This window comes from Hypanus sabinus, chromosome 10 (genome assembly GCF_030144855.1).
Source record: "Hypanus sabinus isolate sHypSab1 chromosome 10, sHypSab1.hap1, whole genome shotgun sequence".
Lineage (NCBI taxonomy): Eukaryota > Metazoa > Chordata > Chondrichthyes > Myliobatiformes > Dasyatidae > Hypanus > Hypanus sabinus.
The window spans coordinates 40,507,541-40,530,053 of record NC_082715.1 but is presented as its reverse complement, the minus strand read 5'-3'; the positions used below and the strand labels follow the sequence as shown (position 1 = coordinate 40,530,053).

Genomic DNA, 22,513 nt, shown 5'->3' with positions numbered 1-22,513 from the left:
CTTAGTTTGATTTATCTGTTCTTCCCAGAAGACCACTGATGTTTTTGTGTGCATTTATTATGATGCAGAATAAATCTAATGTGATTCAAGCTGGACAGATCTGAGACTTATTTGCGCTCTTCACTGATTGTATGTTTATAAGAATCTGCACTCCTACTTCTGATTGGAAATAGAGTTAACGTAGTTTGAAAAACTCATCAAGACCAAATAAAATTATGGGTTGATATATGGAGGACCTAGAAACAAGAAGTGATGCTGAATTTCTGTGTAACATTGGCCAGGTCACAGTTGGAATTAAGCATGCAGCTTGGGACCCAAATACAGGAAACCAGAAAGGACACAGAATGGCTTGAAGAGTTAACTACAAATGAACGGTTATACGCTGGATCAAAAATATGGGCGACTTTCACAGGACAGGAAAAGCTAATCTTTACACCAGCTATAACAGGTCTGATGTCACAGCCAGCCTTTCTCTGTTCAATTTTTTTACATGCTTCTGTTTGTGTGTCTTCATAATGATTAGATGTTTAATGAGTGTGAACTGAATTGAAGCATGCTTTGAAAAAAAGCACTGATGAACTACATGAAATATTCTGAATTTGAAATTTCCTGTATTTCTAACCTGTAGTTCCTTTCTTACACTTTTTTTGGTAAAATATACCTGTAACTAGGTTTTCATGAAACATCAACTGAAAAAATAAATGCTTATCTTTTATCTAACAATAATAAATACAGTTTTCATACATGATTAGGACTCCAATGCATAAATAAATATTACCTATTATTTTATTTGTAACACCTGCTAAAACTGATAAGACAAGTTACTGAAGCCAGGTAAGGTTCATATCTCAACGGCTTCAGTTGGATATTTGCCACTAGTAATTAAGAGAATTGTAGCTGTGTGTTTTCTACACTCAGGTTGCAAGTCAGTCCTGGAGCAGATATTGTATAAACAGTTCCTAACTGGAAAAGATACTACTTCTGAAATCACAATATTGCTTTGGTTTGATTGAATAATCTAGTGCAGATATTGGGCCAACTTAAAGCCAATTACACTAAAGCTGTGACTGAATTTAAGGCACAGTTGGCATAATTGATATTTCACCCTCAGTTTGAAAAGTAGTTTGAAATAACAGGGACCAGTCAATTTTCTTTACAAAAGGTTACTGCCTCTAACTTGCAGAGAAATAAGATGAAAAAAATGCATAAAATTCGACCTAGTTGCATGACTGCAAAGAAACGAACATAAGAAAAGTGAATAAAAAGCGAAAGCAGAAAATGCTGGAAACACTCAAAAGGTTTGTATCGAAAGAAAAAAAAATTGAATTCGAAATGGCTACAAGGTTTTGGCCAGCCGTTGTTCAGCATTTTGAAAACACATGCTAATTCCTTTTCAAGATTTCTCATAAGGGAAACTAAAGAACGTCGAAAACTTATCATCATATGTGAGTGATGCGGTTGAAACTAAGGCAAACATCCAACTACATAAAGCAAACTATCTCTTGATAGCAATCTGTAATGACTCTCTAAAAAATAGATTTACACATGAAGAGAATTTGAGCTGGAACAGTAACTTCATTTCCACCTGTACTTTTATTGCCGACGTGATGAATTCTCAGCACTTTTTGAGGTGGAGATGGAACTAGCAGATTTCCATCATCTGTAATGCCTTGTTATGTGTTTTGGACAAGTGAATTTTAAACATAAAGCATATTGCTTTCAATCAGAATTTTCAGGATTGAATGTTGAGTTGGCAGTAAAATCATGTAGTTACGTACACGCATAAAAATTATGCTTGGTTTTCTCTCTCTCTCTCTTTCTGAGCAAATTAATTTGAACCTGGAAAATATAAATTAATTTAGTTATCTTTTAGGGTCATTTACAAGTGTGCACTATTGTTGATTAAAAAAAGGTTGGCACAGCATATAGCATATAGCACAAAAATAGCATGTGCTGAATCCTACAAGCTGCTATTCTAACTAAATACATCAATTTATTTGGCTCTGAAGAGCTAATCCCATGACTATTCAGAGTTTTGATGACATCCACAGGTAGTATTATCAATCTCAAATTAAAATAATTGATGCATACCATTAAATGTCTCTCTTGATACAAGAAACAGTGATGATATGTTTCCTGTGTGTCTGCAAAATATAATGCAAATAAATGATGCAATGAGTTTGAAAATCTCAGGGATGTGCTCACTCAATTGAAAAGGCTGATCTCTGTGTGCTTTACCCTCACTGAAAAGTCTTTGGAATGACATCACTCTGGTTTCACGACCTATAATTCAGCACTAATTACTGTTGAATTGGTATCCACACTCAAATGGAAAAATCATTTGCTATGGGAATGGAAAAAAAAATGGATGGGATTAGCAGATTTGCTGGTGTGCTTTATGTAACAACTTATAAAAATGTGTTTGAGATTATAATTTTATTCATTGAACGACATGGATGAAATCTGCTTCAAACTACTAGGCAGAGCCATGAGTTTTATATGGAAGCAAACTACTGGGACACTGTATTGGCCTCCCAGTCCAAAATGGGAAACATGTGATGCTGAAATAGATTTATTATAAAGCAGAGTGGAAATTAATGGGGAAATAGATCTATGGAGAAAATAAAACAACATTTCAAGATACAAGAAATAAATCTGGAATCGAAAAATACCCAAAAGGCCACTAGGAATTGTCTGTAAAAACTATTTTAGTCTCATGTCTGGCTGAGATAATCAATCAACTAGGAATTGGATTGCATTAGAAAATAAAAGCAAAACATTAAACAGTCACTGGAAAAGACTGTTAACAAGTGTGGAATGAACATAGGAAGCCAAACAATTCAGATTTTTAAAAGAATGGTGATATTCCATTAGTGCATCCCCACCAGTAACCAGAGGACTCACTTGTTATATGAAATCATGGGACATTTAACAATAGGATCCGTGCTTACCATTGTTTGCTTGCGTTTTCTCCCTGGCCTGCCTCGTCTTTTCTCCTTGTTTCTATTTTTCTCTGGCTGCTCATCATTCTGTATCATAAAAACAAGGTACAGACAACCAGATGATTTTTTTGATAAACGATGATGCAGCAGGTTATTAGAATGATCAGCAGGGCAAAAATCTTCCATTTGCCATTTTCAAATGTACTGTAAAGGACCCTTTAAGTTATCTTCGACTAACAATTTCTTCTCTACAATTTATTTAATTTTCTGGCAACTTGTCGATTCTGATGGAATTTCTTCCAATGAACATTTTTTTTTTGACGTGAACATTCATCTCTACAGAGATGGTGCCAATGAATTGGTGTGATATCTCTTCTCCACCATATTTTCAGTGTGCTCCTCAGATAACAGATCATCACAAAGATAATTTTAACCAGAAATGAAGAATTCAAAATGAGAAAGTGGAGGAGAAAGTAGAGAAATTCTGAAATTCTGGTTCTTGAGAATGTTTTTGAAGAGGAGAAGAAAGTAGCCATGCAACATGGTTTAGCATGAGAGTTCCTCAGAACAGCGGCTGAAAAAGCAGCCTTTGGTGGTGGACTGGAGAAATGAAGAACAAATCAGCCCATTAAAGTTAAAGGAAAAGAAAAATGTAGGTTGACATATACAGGTGAAGAAGATTGCTCAACTAGTCTGAAATGAAGCCATAGAAGGATGATAAAGAAGTTGAAGTTAATCTGCTGGGGAACAAGATCCAGTTCAAGTGATTTGAGGGTACATGCAACTTTGTATGGAAGAAGGCTTCACCTCTAGATTAGTTGAACATAGACAAGAGTTCAAAAGGTGTTGCATGTAAGAATGCCATCCTGAAAATGATGAGGGAATTATACTTTATAATTTACTTTGAGAGAATAGAAACCTGGTGATGACAAAATTTGCTATTAAAAACTCAATTTATGATTAAAGTTAATTTCAAATGTGCACACCATTTTCATTAGCTCGCAATTAAAAAAAGAAATCTAATCAGTTGCCACCACAGCCCCAAAAGGTACAAAAGAATTTTTAAACTGGATGAGTTCAGCTTTCCCAAGTTGAAGCTGATGGAAAATACAACTGATCCAGCACAACATATCACATGGGCAACCTGAAGGTAGAGCAGCAAATATCATGTTTCCAGATAATGGCTGCTGTTTGATGTCTCTATATTATGCTTGTTGTTCAATGCAGTTAGAAGATAACAGGGAGGGAGAACAAAGATAAAGCTTGAGATAGGCAAACATAAGACTGTGCACGTGAAACAGCTGAAACCCATTGAAGAGGTGATTTGTTATTTTGGATAGATCCCAAAAAAAATGGGCACAGATATCGCAATTAACATGCACTACCGTTCAGAAGCAACCAGTTTCCGGCGAAGTTTGAAGTTAAGACAAATACAGTCAGCAGCTGAGTCACCATTACATTTAGACCAGTAATTTCAAAGGAATCTGGAAAGCACACCTTTGTAGAATAACAACCCGTAGAAAACACTTAGCAACTAACCCACATTATGTTGATGTTCCTTTCAAATGTGCTGGTTAAAAGGGACGGTTGGGTGGTGAAGGAGTCTATCCTGCTACCAAATATGCAATGAACTGTGTAAAATTAAGAAATGAAATAGCCAGAAATTGTACCCATGTTGTTAATGCTGTCAGAAAGTTAACTTTGTACACTTGATTGCTGACTTTGCACGCCTCCCATTGCCATCAGCATAACACCGTACTATCATTAAGACAGCCAATGTGACATGTGGAACAAAAGGTCATTCATGCATTGATCATTTTATCAGAACCAATCTTGCACCAATAACCCCACTAGGATGTTGTAGTTATTGTCAATACAGTGAAATCAGGGATGAAAAGCCACAACAGGTGGACCATGTCTGGAGAACGGTGGAAAGTTAAATAATTTTGTGAAAACAGAAAAGTAAAAGAAATACAATCAGTGGAAATTTTAATAAGGTCAAACCATGAATTGGTCAGCAAACAGCTTGGTGTGGCTCAAAAACTTTCGTGGGAAGGATATAGTGTTATTAGTCCTCTGTTAGAGAGATAAATCCTTAAAAATAATAATACAGGAGCATGAAGTTAGTTCTATGATAAAACAAAAAAGAGGAAAAGAAACACCACATCTCAAATGCTTCATGAATCACAATACTTTTAAGAAGCAGAGTCATGCATGATAGCAATGATGATCCAGATAATGCGTAGAATGACAACTCAAATAGTAATTCTCTTCAGTGGTTTATCTCAAGGATAAATTTTGAGCAAACTGTTTGAAGAACTTCATGGCTCATTGAAAAGAAATTTGTGTTTCCCCACCCCAAGAATTGTGGATTTTAGTTAACTGGGCCATCAGTTAATCGGGGCAGCCAATGATTTGGGACAACTCCTAAAGACCAAAAACTAATCGAGAAAATAGCAGGCATTCTCTTCATTTATTTGGGACACTATGTCACTTAATTGTTCATTTACAGTCAATCAAAAGAATACAGTAGCATACATTAGATGAATTTCTGTATCAAAATGTGTATGAAGGTTCTCAATCATCCAGGTCATTGTATACCAAGCAGTAGTAAATCAAGGCACGTCTCCTGGGCAACATAACAAGTCCAGTTGCTTTAATTTACTACTGATTGATATTCTCTATCGATAGCTATTAGGAACTATTACAGTTTTATAGTACTGTAGTAGTATTTGTAGTGTTCTAATTTGTTCTGCACTTTATTTAAATACATAATTTGTTACTCAGTTGAACGATTGTCTTTCTTCAATACCTTTTTAAGTATTTCCATGAAACTTTGGCTAATTGGGGCAGCTGCTTAATTAAGCCAAAATGTAATGAATGTGTTGAACTTATCAGAATCCACAGTATAACAGATTTTCATGGCTCCATGATAAGGTAGGCACTTGCACACAATATTCTTCATAGTCTTACAATGAAGTATTAGTGCACATTATACAGTCAAATCTAGGAGTACAGATAAAAGTGACAAGGTGCCTATGAAATCAAAGTCAATCCAATATCCTGACAAAGCATGCCATAGTTATAGATAACTAAAATACAACAGTTTACTTCAAAAGGTCAATTCTTTATGCATATTTCTAATCCTTAGATATTAAAGGCAATAGCTAACTGCAAATATTGGCAAATATTGGCAAATAAAGGCAAATATTGCAACAAAACTAAGTAGGTTTTCAAAGGTTGCAGGGAGATTCAGGTCAGTTAGAAGAGTGCTGAAAGATGGCAGATGGAGTTTAATGCTGATAAGTGTGAGGTGCTACATTTTGGTAGGAATAATCAAAATAGGACATACATGGTAAATGGCAGTGCATTGAAGAATGCAGTAGAACAGAGTGATCTAGGAATAATGGTGCATAGTTCCCTGAAGGTGGAATTTCATGTGGATAGGGTGGTGAAGAAAGCTTTTGGTATGCTGGCCTTTATAAATCAGAGCATTGAGTATAGGAGTTGGGATGTAATGTTAAAATTGTACAAGGCATTGGTAAAGCCAAATTTGGAGTATTGTGTACAGTTCTGGCCACTGAATTATAGGAAATATGTCAACAAAATAGAGAGAGTACCGAGAAGATTTACTAGAACATTAGCTGGGTTTCAGCACCTAAGTTACAGAGAAAGGTTGGACAAGTTAGGTCTTTATTCTTTGGAGCGTAGAAGGTTGAAGGGGGACGATAGAGGTATTTAAAATTATGAGGTGGATAGATAGAGTTAACATGGATAGGCTTTTTCCATTGAGAGTAGGGGAGATTCAAATAAGAGGACATGAGTTGAGGTTTAGGGGGCAAAAGTTTAGGGGTAACACGAGGGGGAATTTCTTTACTCAGAGAGTGGCAGCTGTGTGGAACGAGCTTCTAGTAGAAGTGGTAGAGGCAGGTTCGATATTGTCATTTAAAGTAAAATAGGATAGATATATGGACAGGAAAGGAATGGAGGGTTATGGGCTGAGTGCAGGTTGGTGGGATTAGGTGAGAGTAAGTATCCGGCATGGACTAGAAGGGCCAAGATGGCCTGTTTCCAGTCTGTAATTGTTATATGGTTATATAAATATAAACATTTAATATCCCAAAACCAGGCCACAGATCTACAGACTTTATTGCCAAGTTATTATTAAGAATCAGTAACTAGGAGCAACATAATTTAAGGATTTAAATGCTTTTAAAAACAATTTTTGGTGTTCTTTTAAAAAGTGATGATTTAAAATTATTTCAATAAATAAATAAGCACCAGTCTTGGTGATTTTATTAAATTATCAAAATTTATCAAAAGTTTATCTCTATCTTAAGTTTGATCCACAATAGTATGCAAGCCACATTACAAAGGAAAAAGGACAACAACAGAGCCAATTTCAATGAAGACAAGTTTCAAACAAGACTGCAGCATTGCGCCCCCCCCCCCATTACTTCTCTCAATTGTTTCCCATTTCATTGATGAACTTAGTCTCTAACTAACTTCAAGACCAATGAGAAGGTGTTCAACCCACACTGACCACACTCCAGAACCAAAACCACCTGAGCATCAGAGGACCTGCTGCATACACAGATGGCATTTGTGTTTGAATGTAAGTGAAACCTGAGCTCCAAACCATTGTACTCCCATTCAGTGAGGTTAAGCCTTGAACCCAAGATCTTCAAGAATATGAACCACTACAAACCACAAGAAAATCTGCAGGTGCCAGAAATCCTCTCTACATCCAGTCATTTAGATATTCTCTCATTCTTATTAATACAACTGGAAATAAAACAAAAGTTGACCTCATCACTTCTCATGTGGTAGTCCTCCGAATCAGACTGGTAAATTTTCACTGTGTTCCCACTAATGGCAAGTATATCCTTTCTTGGATTAGGAGACCAAATCTGGATTATACCAGTTGCAAAGTGGGCAAAGAAATTGTTGATGGAGTGTAATCAGGGCAAAATGTGAGTTGTTGCATTTTAGAAGATCAGATGTAAAGGGAAAGTACACAATTAACGGCAGGACCTTGAAATTGTCCAAGCTTCCTGAGAGTGGCCACACAAATTGACAGGGTTAGTACAGAACACATCTGCCTTTATTATTCGGGGCATTAAGTTCAAAGTGCCAGAAGTTATGATGCAGCTTTATAAAATTCTGCTGAGGCTGCATCTGGAATATTATATTCACTTCTGGTCTCACAATTATAGGTACAATGTGTAGGCTATAGATATGGTATATAGAAGAGGTTTACCAAGACACTGAATGGATTAAAGGGCAAGTGCTATTAAGACAGTTTGGACAAACAATGGCTGTTTTTGCTGGCAGCAGCAGATGCTGAGGTGAGACCTGATAAAAGTTTATAAAATTATGGGAGGCTAGATAGGAAGCTGGTATCTTCTTTCTAGGGTCAAAATATCTAAACCAAAGGGCTTTCATTTAAGGTGAAAGGGGAAAGTTCAAAGAACATGTGCTGGGCAAGTTGTGTTTTTTCCCCCACAGAGAAAGTGGCAGTGGCCTTGAATACACTGCCAGGGGTATTGCTTAAATAGGCACTAAATTTAGGTTGTATAAGGTGTTATAAGGCATTGGCCAGGCCACATGGAATATTGTGAGCAATTTTTGGCCCCTTATCTGAGACATTGGAGGGGATCCAGAGGAAGTTCATGAGAATGATCCCAGGAATGAAAGAGTTAAATACACAAGGTGTATTTGATGGCTCTGGGCCTGAATTCACTGGAGTTTAGAAGAATGGGGGGCGAGGGGAAATCTCATTGAAACCTATAGAATATTGGAAGGCCTACGTAGAGTGAGGGTAGAGAGTATGTTTGCTATAATGGGCAAGTCTCGGACCAGAGGGCACAACCTCAGAATTCAGAATAGAGATGAGGAAAGATTACTTCAGCCAGAGCATTTGTTGCCACAGACAGCTGTGCAGGCCAAGTCACTGGGTATATTAAGGCGAAGGTTGATAGGTTCTTGATTAATCAGAGCATCAAAGGTTACGGGGTGAAGGCAAAAGATTGGGGTTGAGAAAGATGATAAATCAGTAAATGGCGGAGCAGACTCGATGGGCCGAATGGCCGAATTCTGCTTCTATGTCTTTTGTTCTATGGTCTAAATATACAGAGAATGGAGGGATAAGGACTGTGTGCAGACAGTAGGGATTAGGTAGCATTAGTTTAATTAATTTGGCACAATATCATGGGCTGAAGGGCCTATTCCTGTGTCATAGTGGTCTAATTTCCAAAGCAAATCATGGTCAACATCACGCAAAGGCATGGATTCCTGCAGTCACTGTATATTTTTAGGCTCTAGAAATGATGAAATATCCCCATGTTCTCCAATATGATGGGTGGAAATTATCATAGTCCGAAATGTGGGATCCAGAACATACAAAATCTCTTTTTTAGTATTCATCAGCAGGAGAACTGAACAAACCTATTGTACATTGGTAAGCAGGTGGACCCATAGAAACAACCGAAATGGGACAACATACACCGTCGACTTAGCTGTGAGTCACACTGGTCAACACTAATGGACACATTCCAGCTAGGCATACTTTGCATATTTAGCAAATATTCTTTCTTAAAGGACAAATGTAATAATCAATGGAATTAATGCTTATCAAATGTTCCATAGATCACTATAAAGAAATTTAAAAATTAGTTTCCATATAGAAATTCTCTGTATGAAATTTGTATTTTAATATTATGAATTTCAATGAACTATTGTGAATATCACAAATATTGCTTCAATATGTCAAATAACTATTTAAGCATTATCTTCCTTACTAAGTCATTTAAACAAAATTCACCAATAAAATCTTATTTATTAATAACTCCCATGAAAATAGTTTAATAACGAGGGTGTGAGGGTAAAAAAAATGAAAGTTTATTGTTAAAATCTGAACTATCAAGTAATGATTATCAAAATATTCCCAGACTGATCAGCAGTAAAATTCTGCCCTGTTTAAGTTTTGCACCTTTCAGACTGGCAAGGAATTGGAAAAGTTGTCTCAGCTGCACATCTTGCTCAGCTCCCAGACACCCTGGGCTATAGACTGGTTAGCCCTCAAAAAGGGTGGGTAGGTAGACTGTGATGCATGACTAATTCAAGCCTATTGGGTGGAATGGGGGCAGCATGCCAAATGTGCGCTTCATGGTAATTAGAATGATTGTTGCCTGCAGCCAGCTCTCCCAGCTCTGTTTATTGCCTGGACAGATCAGTAGGGATCACAATATTGTTAGTGACTTGCAGTGCTTAAAGCTAGCCAATTCATATTAGCCAGAGTCATGATTTCTTTCATAACTGACATCATTTAGGACTTGCCCACGCACCTTAATGGGGAGATGCACTGTAGGTGGAGCAGGCAATGCGTCATTCTCCAGCTCAATCAAGCTTGGAAAAGAGAAAAGAATGACTGACTATGGCTTTCAGTTGACTGAAAACCTGACTGAAGGAGAAGGAAAGAGAGACCATTGGGTCAGGAGACTCTCCGAGCACAGGTACTTGCGCTGGAAACAATATCTCTTGGGGTGAGTAACAGAAATGTTACCCTGACAATCTTGATGCAATGCCTCACAAAGTTTCATTACTTCCCATTAAGCAACCAAGACTAGTGAATCTGAAGACCAGAAGACTAATTGCATCCTAATAATCATGGAAAATCCTGTCACAGGAGAGAGAGAGAGAGAGAGAGAAGTTAAAACAATTGCTATCAGCAGAATAAAGGCAATCAGCAAAATAACAAGACTACGGGTTGCCAAGTCTACTGCAACTAATATCCTGCCTTTAAAGAGGAGCTGCAAAGGTAAAAGGTTGAGATCTTCCTATATTTCCCAGGGTAAGATAAGATTCCAGTGGATTGGAAAACAGTAAATATAATTCACCACCCCTCCCACTCCATTCATGAAAAGGACAAACAGAAAGCAGGAAAAGTATTAGCAAGCTTTGATTATCAAAGAGAAAAACTGCCTATGCTGGAAATCTGAAACTAAACCAAAAAAAAATCAGATTAAAGACAGCATTAGGAGGCAGCATCTGTGGAGGGAGGGAAGAGGGAATAAATGTGTTTTGCATATCACAATACTAAGGCTACGTCCACACCACACCAGATAAATCCATAACCGAAGCTTTTTCTCTTCGTTTTTACCCTCCCTCCACACTAAAACGCTGTTTTTGTCCTCGAAACTGGAGCTTTTCGGAAATGCTCTCCAGGGTGTGTAATTTTGAAACCACCGCTTGGGCAGATCAATGGGGATGGGGTAACCCGAGAAATCTAAAAATGCTGTCATGACAGATGGTAATGGCAGTGAACCATTTCATCGTTTTCTTGAACGCAACCTAACAATTTCAGAACAGACAGCAACAAGACTGAAGCCAGAAGAGTTAGAAATGTACTCACCAAATACTTTGACACATAACTTACTGAATAAATAAGTATACTCACTTTGCCCTGTTTACTGTCCTTGCTCGTATGAAGGTGGTTTACCTATTTATGCAAGTACTTCTCTGACAATAGATGTGTAACAGCCTAATGTAACATTGTATGGAAATACAAGATAATACTGATGCAGACATGTTTTATACATTTAACAAGGGACTTTATTAATGTAACAGAGTTCATCAGTTTTTCAATGTTCGTCGTCAGCTGGGTCATACCGTCTATGAACTCCCTGTTGGTTGCCTCCATATGCTCCAGTACTTGTTTTTTTTTAAGTTTTAAGTCCTCCTGCACGAGAGCCAACAGCTGTCCATCATTAAAGTTTTTCAAGTCTGTAACTGAACAAACACTCTCACGGTGAGATTCGACACCAAACATACCGCTTGTTTTCCGTAGATGTGTCCTGTGTATGCGCAGTAGGAGGAGATTCGCGGAAATATCCATTTCAATGTGGATAGAGATATTTTTAAAAATGCATAGTGTGGATGCCTATCGTTTTTACGCGAAACCAGCATTTTCAAAATTATCCAGTTTAGTGTGGATGTAGCCTAACACTCTTTTCCCTCACTATTTATGCTCCCCGGATGATCAACTGCAGTTAACAAGCACTCTCTTAAGATCGCATTTGTACAATCGGCCCTCCGTATCCATGGGTTCTCCATCCGTGGATCGAAAATAGTCAGAAAAAAATTCCAGAAAGTTCCAAAAAGCAAAACTTGAATATGCCACGTGCCAAGCACTATGCTGAATACACATGAATGAAGTGATGTGTAGGCATACCCTGCTGTAGCCTCCTGCCATTTCACAGATCCTCAGTCTCTCTCCAGCGTCTCGTTCATTCGCTACTTGTGTTGTGAGCGAGAGGAAGGAGTTTGAGGCTAGTAAGGGATGGTTGGCTAGCTATGTAAACCGCTACTGCCGCAAGAACTTAAAGATCACAGGAGAATCGGCATCGGCTGTTGCCGAGGCAGCATCAACATTCCCAGAAGAGCTACGATGGTTGCGTCTGTACTGAACATGTACAGACTTTTTTTCTTGTCATTATTCCCTAAACAATAGAGTATAACAACTATTTACATAGTATTTACATAGCTCTAAAGGTAGCCATAACCGAAGGGTGGTAGTGGGGACGAGCTCCCACTGCTAAATAAATGCTCTTCATGGTGTGCGTCTCAAACAGCCTCTGACAACCAAGTCCAACTCCTGGCCTTCACGTGTGGCATAGTTCTTGTGCCCAGCAGAGCTGTTCTCACTGACAGGAGAAGGGGCAAAGGCGGGCCACTGGCGACTTAAAACCAGCTGTTCAGGGCAGATGGGGTTTGTTTACCACGGATGGCAGCTCATCGGGGGGGGGGGGGGACTCCAATTTCAAACCTCCACTGCCTTATGGCTATACCTGCCCACGGGAAAGGATTTGGGAGTAAACCCCGGGGAAAAATCTGGAGTCGGAGTCCCGAAGGCGGCTGACTGCTGTACCCAGCACCGGCACGGCAACTCCTGTGATGCTGCTGGCATCGAACTGTATTGACTTCCATCGTTCCTTTGGACCTGTCATCAGCATGGAGAGGGGGGTCCCACTGCACGGGCAACAGACAGATTTCCATATCAACTGCACCCTGGAAAAGCCACTCCCGGTGACTAACAGAGGCTTAGTACCACATTCGACCATGACTGACGGAGGCCACACATACATAGCATTTACATTGTAATCTAGAGATTATTTAAAGTATATAGGAGGACGTGCGTAGGTTATATGCAAATATTACGCATTTTATATAAGGGACGAGTATTGCGGATTTTGGTATCCGCGGGGGGCCCTGGAACCAATCCCCCTTGGATACCAAGGGATTACCTTGACAATCTTTATTTTTGCCCCTCCTATACCCATCAGCAAATTGTTAGGACAACATAAGTCTGCAAAGGATATACAGACAGGCTCAGATAAAGGGTATATGTTTGGAAGATGCAATATTAAATTGGAGAATGTGAAGTTATCCATTTCCATGAAAAGTACAGCAAAGCAGATTATTACTTCACTGGGTGAAGATTTTAAAAAGTTGCTTTAGAGAGGGATGAGAAAGCATGGAAAGTTAGTGTACAGATACAACAGGCAAATAGAAAGGAGAAGGAAATGTTGGCTCTTCCTTGAAAAGCAACTTAATATAAAATTTCCAATGAGTTGATGAGATCACAACTGGAGTACAACATAAAATTTCTCTCTCCTCTTTTAAGAAGACACAGCTACTTTGGAAGCAGTTCAGAGAATATTCACTCAGCTGATTCTTGAAATGACATGTCTTATGTCTGAACAAACGAGTTCAGTATTCACTGGAATTTAAAAGAATGCAAGGAGATCCTATCAAACTCAGGGAAGCTTGTCGAGGTAGAGGATATCTCCACTATTGGAGAATCCTAGCACCCACAAAGGAAGTTTCAGAATCAGGATTTACTCTGTTAATGCGAATTGAGAGAACTTCAAAATACTTGTCGAACCAGGTTTCATGCAGAATGCCAATTTCTCAGCTCCCACTGTAGAACAAGAATGTAATGCTTCATTGAGACCTCAGAGGCTTGCTATCATAAGCTGTTAAGTATTTTGTGCAGAGTGGTTTCCAGGGCATCATAGCAGTCCATCAAAATGTTCTTCAATACTTTACTAGTGTCAGTGATTTCATGTTCTCTTTTGTACAACAACTTTCACCAATCTATCAATTCACCTCTGCCCTAGTTGTTTGCCATTAGCCAGACAGTTCAGATTATCGTCTCATGTCGAGTTGATATAGAACTCCTAGCCTCCACTGCCCCAGAAAGCTCAAATTCACTTCTTCTGCAGTCTCTTTCACTGCACTCCAGCAGATTACATCACTGTACAGCACCTCACATATTTTGCATGGGCAAAATTAACAGAAAAATTACTATTAAGGAATACTCAATTGCCAAATTTCTAAGTAAATTTGTCAATGAAGTACATGAATGTCATCATATATTATGCTGAGATTCATTTTCAATTCACACAATTAAGTGGTGAATTGTTTCATAAATTTGCAATAGAATACGTATCTCTAGCTAGATTTCTGCATTCCTGCTGACAGTACAGGGGTACAGTGGTCAGTGATGACAAGAGGTGAGTATAGAATTGCTAGTCAGGAGGGTGTACAGTGGGGTGCAGGTACGTCTCTACCAAAGGAGGTGTAAGGAGGCCCTTCCCTCCGCTAGCCTGCAGGTCACCCTTGGGTAAGGTGTGGCACCTGCTTAGCTCCCCAATCAGGGTTATGTGAAGCCATGGGAGCAGGTGGTGGATGGCCCTGTGAGCAGCTGATGCATATCACATATCCTGGTTAGGCGACCACTGATGCCAGGCAGCCTATCTCTGAAAAGCATTGATAATGACTGGGGTCACCCATCTTGTAAAGACCCTCCCCAAAAGAAGGCTAAGCACTTCGGAAGAAAAATTTGCCAAGAGCAATCATGGCCATGATCATGATCACCATAATCGCCAATGTCATACAACAGAGCATAGAACAAATAAGTGAGGAGGGAATTACATTTGTAGTTACTGTTGAGTAAGTTGACCATCTTTAGCTCATGTAAAAAAGTCTGTCAAGGTTGCAGCCAGCAGACCATCTTCGTTTTACACTTCTGCACCTCTTACACACCTGCAGGAGGTGCAGCTTGGAACTTAACACATATTTTGCCAGTATTATAAAGCATGCCGCATACCATGTATTTGCATTATTCTTGCTTGCACTTTGCACTTACATTCAAGTTGTTTGAGCAGATGCAGGATCATCTTAATTCTGAGTTTTCAGAGTGTTAAGTTACACTGCCATATTGTGCAACTATTTAAAATCTGTGCAACTCAGTTCAGCCCTTCCTCTGTGTGGAATGTAATAACTAGCTAGTTACCAGAGATATTCATTTTCAGACTTTGTACTTTGTGGGATGCCTAACTAACTATTGAAATTCTGGCTCATTACACCAGATTTTCCCACTATTCAAAATAATGATTAAATAAACACAGTACTTTTGGTGTAGCAAAATTTCCTTAAGCACTTCAAAAGAATCTGTCCAAAACTTGGCATCGTGCCTCAGAAAGAACGGGGTTGATGAGTGTAAATACAATCTAGATGAAAAACTTAAGATTTTCTCTTAAAAGAGGAGTGAAATTGAAAAAAAGTGTTTTGGGGAGGAATTCAACTTCTGCATAAAGGCATGCTGCCAATACAGGGAACAATGAATACTGTGAATAAAAAAATGAAGAAAGGTGCAGGCTGCAGAGTTTTAAGAGATTACAGAAAGAAGAAAAAGAGTTGGAGGGATTCACCATGGAAGAATTTGAAAAAAGGTTTAGGAATTTAAAATAGCAGTCAACGAGAAACCATTATTTAGCAATCATCACAAGGTTCAGAGGTGAATGAAACTGTGCCAATCAGGTCATGAAAGATGTCAAGGTCACAGAGTGCAAGCAGAGAAGATATATTGCAATGATTCAAAGAAGTAAAGATTTTGGACACAGGATTAAAATAGTATTTGAACTGTCTCTTTAAAGTAAAGAAGGTTAAGAGGAGATAGGATAGAGGTACACATGAAAATTACTGGTTTAGATTTAGGGAAGCTGTTCTTAAAAACTTTTGTATTGAGCCGCTATCATCTGGAAATCACTGCTTGCAAGCACAGTAGAAACTGAGCCAATCAGGCCTTACAGATAGAGAACATAACTTCATGGTGAGAGAGAAAAGTTTAAAGGAGATTTACAAGACAAGTTTATTTTTTCCTACACAAAGAGCAGTGAGTTCTGGGACATGCTATCAAGAGAAATGGTGGAATTAGATACAATGACAATGTTTAAGGGAGATTTAAACAGGCAAATGAACTGGCCGAGAGAGGCTATACTGTTCTATGTACAAGTGCCAGAAGCAGTCCTTCCATAAAAGCTACTGGTTGATCAGACAAATGCCTCACTAACACCAATACAGTAGGTTGTAAATCAATTAATAAAATAAACTTTAAATAGAGACACTGGCATTCAAGAGCAATAAACAAGACTAAACTACAAGTAAATTTGTAACTAAGAGTGGGATTGCCTTATCTGTGGTTTATGCTACTACTGGTAATGTATGACAAAACAAAAGCATAGGAAGCTTTTCCAGACAATTATCTTCCATGTTTGACTAGGCCATGCACTTATATTACATGCCTGTTTTTATTTGAAAACACAACTCTTTAAGAGTAATGAAATATAGGGTAGCCCACATCAAGAACCAGTTTTTTCACGTCTCAAGACATTTCAAAGTAAAGAGAGACTCGGTGAATTAGAGCTGCATTTAGAGCCAAAGGCCTCCATGGTGTTAAGACGATGTTCTAATTTATTACACAAGCTAGTCCAAATTAACAAACTGAATCATGAATTTTGGTGGAAAAAAACCCTTCCTCAGATGTGAATAAATTTTCTGTCTATATTAAAGATCCATATCTTCATACAATTTGAAAGAGAGCCTTGAAACCTTCAACATAAACATTGTAAAGGCAGGTTTAAAGCATTGTTATTTTGTTAAGCTCCACTGGATTTTTAACTGCTCCAGATTTCACTCAACATTTGAATTTAATTCCAATCCCCTCTGCACCAACATTGCAAAGAGACAGCTGATAAATTAACCTGAAGGAAAGTTGAACTTTTGAATTCCGAGTTTTAGATAAGGAAGAAAGTTGCTGAGAAATAAGCAATAAAATTAATGGCATTATGTGCACTTGCAACTTAGCTAAAATATTGTCAAAAATATAAATGTTTGAACCAACAGTGAAAAGTCATATTTCAAGTCCGGAAGAGATACTTCAAACTCATCATTTCATTTTTTTCCTGTAAGTTACACTAGCAAATTGAGTATTTATTTTCCAACACTTATTGCTCTCAGTGACAGTGAAATGTCTTGTCAAATTGTTCTCGTCCACGTATCAAAGGTCAACTTTATTTGCTGTATACATTTACATGTATTAGGAACTTGCTGTGGTGTGTTGGCATGACATGCAATAAAAACAAACACTTAACAATTAGGAAGAATAAAAAATTGTATGTTAGAGGTTAAAGTATGGATATGAAATAAAATATACACAAGTACATGAATAGCAGCATGTATTTACAATGTAAACAGCATTATAAAATGTGGTTTAAAATGTTTACAGTGCATTGCAGTGACCAAGGTAATAGACAGGGCTGGGTGGAGGGCTAACTTGAACAGTTGATCAGATCAAGTGCCTGGGGGAAGAAACATCCAAGTTGTGTTGGGCAGGGAGTTCCAGAAGTTTAATCTTGTGACAACAATGGATACATTTCCATATCAGAATGATGTCTAACTTGGAAGGGAATCTGCATGTCATGACATTGTCATCTGCCTGCTAACGTTGTCCTTCTTGCTGGGAGAGCTTGTGACTTTAAGGGATGCTGTCAGACTAATCTGAATGAACAGCTGCAGTGCATTTTGTAAATGATATACATTGCAGGCTCAGTATGCTGAAAGTGGATGGAATTAATAGTTATGGTAATCAACAGGATGCCAGTCAAGCAGTCTACTCTGTTCTGGATGATATCCAACTTCCAAAGATTTGTTGGGGCTGATTTCATCCAAAAATATTTGAGTGTATTCCATAAGGTTCCTAAGTTAGATTGGTGAAAAGGTTTCCAAATGCCAGGAAATGTGTCATATGTAAAAGCAGTGTGAAAAGAAAATATGTCTCCTATTATGTATTTTCCAAATGCAGAGTACTCAGGTTTATATGTGTCATATTTTGCAAATTGTCTTCCAAGTCTTCACTGCCAGTAATTTACATCTGAGATGAAGTAACCATTGTTAAGTAATCTACTTGCAGATATCGAACCAAAGAAAATTAGATCAATGGCAGAATGCTGGTTAGGGAAACATTTTACTCCAACTAGAACATAATTTAAAGGCTCATCTAAAAGTTGTAACATCTGATAATGATACATTTCTTCAGTTCTGCACCAGTGTCAACTGACATCATGTAGCTAAGTTCTGAAGTAAGGTTCTAAACAGAGACTTACCTAATTCAGCAAGCAGTATAGAACCAATTGACACAAACTAATACTTGCATTGAATGGACTCAAGGTAGCCAAATCGGACACAAGGCAGCACAAGTTAACTGGTGGAGAATGACTTGTGTTAAGCTGATTATCAACAAATTTGGATGAAGGTCCCTCGTTGTGTTTGGCCCATGACCAGGACAGATTAAATGGATGTCTGCTTACACTTTGTAAGTTTACTGTTGGGTTGGCATGAAAGACAATGAAAGCCATTACAAAAAAGTTCCCCTCCATTTTGACATCGACAGCTTTTACTTCATCATTGCTCTGTCTGCTCCCCAACTAAAAGCATTTTGAGAGCACCTTCAACTCATAAACTGTAACTAAAGAAGGCAGCATCTTATGACCATAATCTCAAAGATACGTTAATGAATTGAGGCGCGATAAATTAAGGTCTGCCTGCAATATCCATCTGCCATATTGATATAAAGATAATGCAAAGTTTTAATTGTTACCATAAATTATGTAAACATGATCCTCCTGAATTCTTTTCAAGATTTATTGTTAATCATTGCACTTCAATGGGTTAGAAGTAAGTTAGGAAATTATCTGTCACAGTAAATTCAGTATAGGTTAGGAACTCATTGGCTAAAAGGATGGTGGAAGCATAGAAGTACAGTCGGCCCTCCTTATCCATGGGGGATTGGTTCTGAGTCCCCCCCACCCCCACCCTGGATACCAAAAAATGCAGATGCTCAAGTCCCCTATTTAACCTGAATCAGTGCGGTGGTCTTTAGGACCCAGCGGAACCCCGGACTTTATTTAACATGTTCAGTGTGGTGGACATTAGGACCCGGTGCAGCTCTGAATCTGCGGTGTTTCTGTTCACGAAAATAATCACGATCACGATTGAAAATAAAGTGGAAGTAATAAAGCGATTGGAAAGAGGTGAAATGCCATCAGTCATTGGAAAAGCATTAGGCTATAGTCGGTCAACGATCAGAACCATTTTAATGGAGCATGTGAAAGGCCCTGCCCCGATGAAAACTACAATTATTACTAAGCAATGCAGTGGTTTAATTATTGAAATACATATGTTTCTTACGTGTTTTATATGCATATAAAGGTAAAATATGTACTATATACTAAGAAAAACGTTTGACTAAGTGACGCTAAATAATACCGGATGAACCTGTTCTGACTTCAAATCTGACTTAAAAACGGACTCAGGGACGGAACTCGTTCATAACCCGGGGACTGCCTGTACTCTTAAGTCATTTCTAGATTACTTATAATACCTAATACAATGTAAATGCTATGTCAATAGTTATTATATTGTATTGTTTAGGGAATAATGACAAGAAAAAATAGTCTGTACATGCTCAAACAACAAGTATTGGAAGAGCACTTCCAGGTTTTCTCAATCTGCGGTCGGTTGAATCCGTGGATGCAGAATCCACGGATAAGGCTGTATATAATTTTAATAGTGGACTTTGATGGTAGACATTTGTGAGGAGCTGTCAAAGTATAGCACTAGTGCCTAGGTAAAACAAGGTCCAAACATTTAAGATGATTGACTGGGTGCTAATCACATGAGTAGCTTTGTCTTGTGCATCATAGAACTTTTTGCTTCTTTAAAAAAATGATGTTTCATCCATGGAAGTATCATTATTAGTCTTAGGGCTGGCAAAAGAGATGAAATCCTTCAATGTTGTAAACTTCCAATTTATATTCCCATTTAGTATCATCCCCATTTCTCCCACCTTCCCCACAAAAACCTGCTCCACATATGAACAAGTAAATGGACAGGAAATGTTTAGAAGAATATGAGCCAAACACAGGCAAACGGGACCAGCTTAGAAAGGCATCATAATTGGCACAGGCCAGCTGGGCTGAAGTGCCTGTCTCTGTGACTCTTCTACAGTTATGCAAAAGTTTCAGAAGATTACTATTATGTCACTCCTTTGCCTTCCAGAGAGAAAAATAAGTTTCTACCAATGGTTAAGAGCCCTCACTTCTGGAATCATGATTTTAAGTCTCAGAAGCAACTTCTCTAGTTCTTCTACCTCTTTCTTGATTTACGGAGGATAAATAATACATAGCATTTTAAACATGGTCTAGCTGAGATACCACACAGAGTTTGATGATCTCTAGTTCTGTTCTCTGAGAATAACCTATGGAATTTATTATCTCTATTTTTAATTTCAAAAGTAAATAAGATTTCCCATAAAATCTAATACTACTTAACCACTTTACAGAGTTTTTCCCGAGTTTCAATTTCAATAATTTCCAAAAACTTAACAAATGTCGCAAAATAATGCAATCTTCAGCCACTAACAGGAGAAAACCTGCAGATGCTGGAAATCCCAGGAACTCAACAGGCCAGGCAGCATCTAGGGAAAAGAGTACAGTCGATGTTCCGGGCTAAAACCCTCCAGCAGGACCATCAGCCTTTTGTTAATTGGGTTTATGTTACTTATTTCCGATGTGACTGTCATACCCAATGCAAGGCAGCATCCCACAATACCAGCAACACAATACACAGGTTCAAACTCAAACTGGGGTTTAAAATAAAAAGTTATTTTCAAGATTATTGGCCTATAACTTAAGTGCCAATATCAATTTACACTCAAATTATTGGTGAAAACAGAATTATAATCTTTACTATTCCAACAATATTGGAAGTAAATATAATGTGCCTGAACTTGCATGACTTCTCTCAGCAGAGCAACTCCCTTACAGTAAGATTCCTAAATTGAAGTGTTGCTTTATTTTTCAATAAAAATGCAGTAAAGATAATAACAAATTTTAAACATTTTATATTATATTCCATTTGCTCTATGAATCCCTCCTTCTGCCTTCTCTGCAGCTTAAAACTAATGTGCTTTATCTCTTATGGAATAAACAGAAATGCTGGAAACATGGCAATAATAGCCACAACAGTAATTACACTGACAAGTGCAAAATAGCAGAAAGGAGTAAAGAGTGTCAATAGAGACCTTAAGGTAAATGAAAATGCAAGTAATCATAATATGATCAAATTCACCCTGAAATTAGAGAGGGAGAACTTAAAATCAGATATATCAGTATTACAGTGGAGTAACAGGATTTACAGAGGCTTGAACTAGGAGTTGGCCAGAACTGATTGGAAAAGAACACTTGCAGGGATGACAGCAGGACAGCAATGGCTGGAATTTTTGAAGCAATTCAGAAGGCGCAGAATATATACATCCCAAAGGGGAAGAAGTATTCTAAAGGAAAGATAACACAACCGTGGCTAACAAGAGAAGTCAAAGCCAATATAAAAGCCAAAGAGAGGGCACATAATAGAGCAAAAATAGTGGTAAGTTAGAGGATTGGGAAGCTTTTAAAAGCCAACAGGAGACAACTAAAAAAGTTATTAGGAAGGTAAGGATGGAATATAAAAGTAAGCTAGCCGATAGTATTAAAGATACCAAAAGTTTCTTCAGATAGATACACAAATCTGTTGGAATTCTTTGAAGAAATAACAAGCAGGATAGACAAAAGAGAATTGTTTGATGTTCTGCATTTGGATTTTCAGAAGGCCTTTGACAAGGTGCCACATGAGGCTGCATAACAAGCTACGAGCCCATGGTATTTCAGGAAGGATCCTAGCATTGATAAAGCAGTGGCTGATTGGCAGAAGGCAGAGTGGGAATAAAGGGAGCCTTTTCTGGCTGACTGCCTGTTGGTATTCCACAAGGGTCTGTGTTGGGACTGAATCTTTTTATGTTTTATGCCAGTGATTTGCATGATGGAATTGATGGCTTTGTTGCAACGTTTGCAGATGATATGAGGATAGATGGTGGAGCAGGTCGGTTTGAGGAAGTAGAGAGGCTAATGAAGGTCTTCAATTAGGAGAATGGTCAAAGAATTGGTAGATGGAATACTGTTGGGAAGTGTATGGTCATGCACTTTGGTAGAAGTGAAAGGGCTAACTACTTTCTAAATGGAAAGAAAATACAAAAAACTGAGGCGCAAAGGGACTTGAGAGTCCTTGGGCAGGATTCCTTAAAGGTTAATTTGCAGGTTGAGGAAGGCAAATGCAATGTTAGCACCCAT

General features: G+C 38.1%; 1 protein-coding gene across 5 annotated transcripts in view; it reads right to left on the bottom strand.

Moving 5' to 3' along the window:
* dnmt3ab (DNA (cytosine-5-)-methyltransferase 3 alpha b) overlaps positions 1-22,513 on the bottom strand; it is a 487,596-nt gene that overhangs the window by 438,975 nt on the left and 26,108 nt on the right. For all 5 annotated transcript variants that reach the window (XR_009514305.1, XM_059981717.1, XM_059981718.1 and 2 more), the window contains exon 3: positions 2,952-3,029. Coding sequence is in view for 4 of the 5 variants with exons in the window: in XM_059981717.1 (XP_059837700.1) it covers positions 2,952-3,029 (78 nt within the window). In the remaining variant the exon portion in view is untranslated. The remainder of the gene's footprint in view (positions 1-2,951; positions 3,030-22,513) is intronic.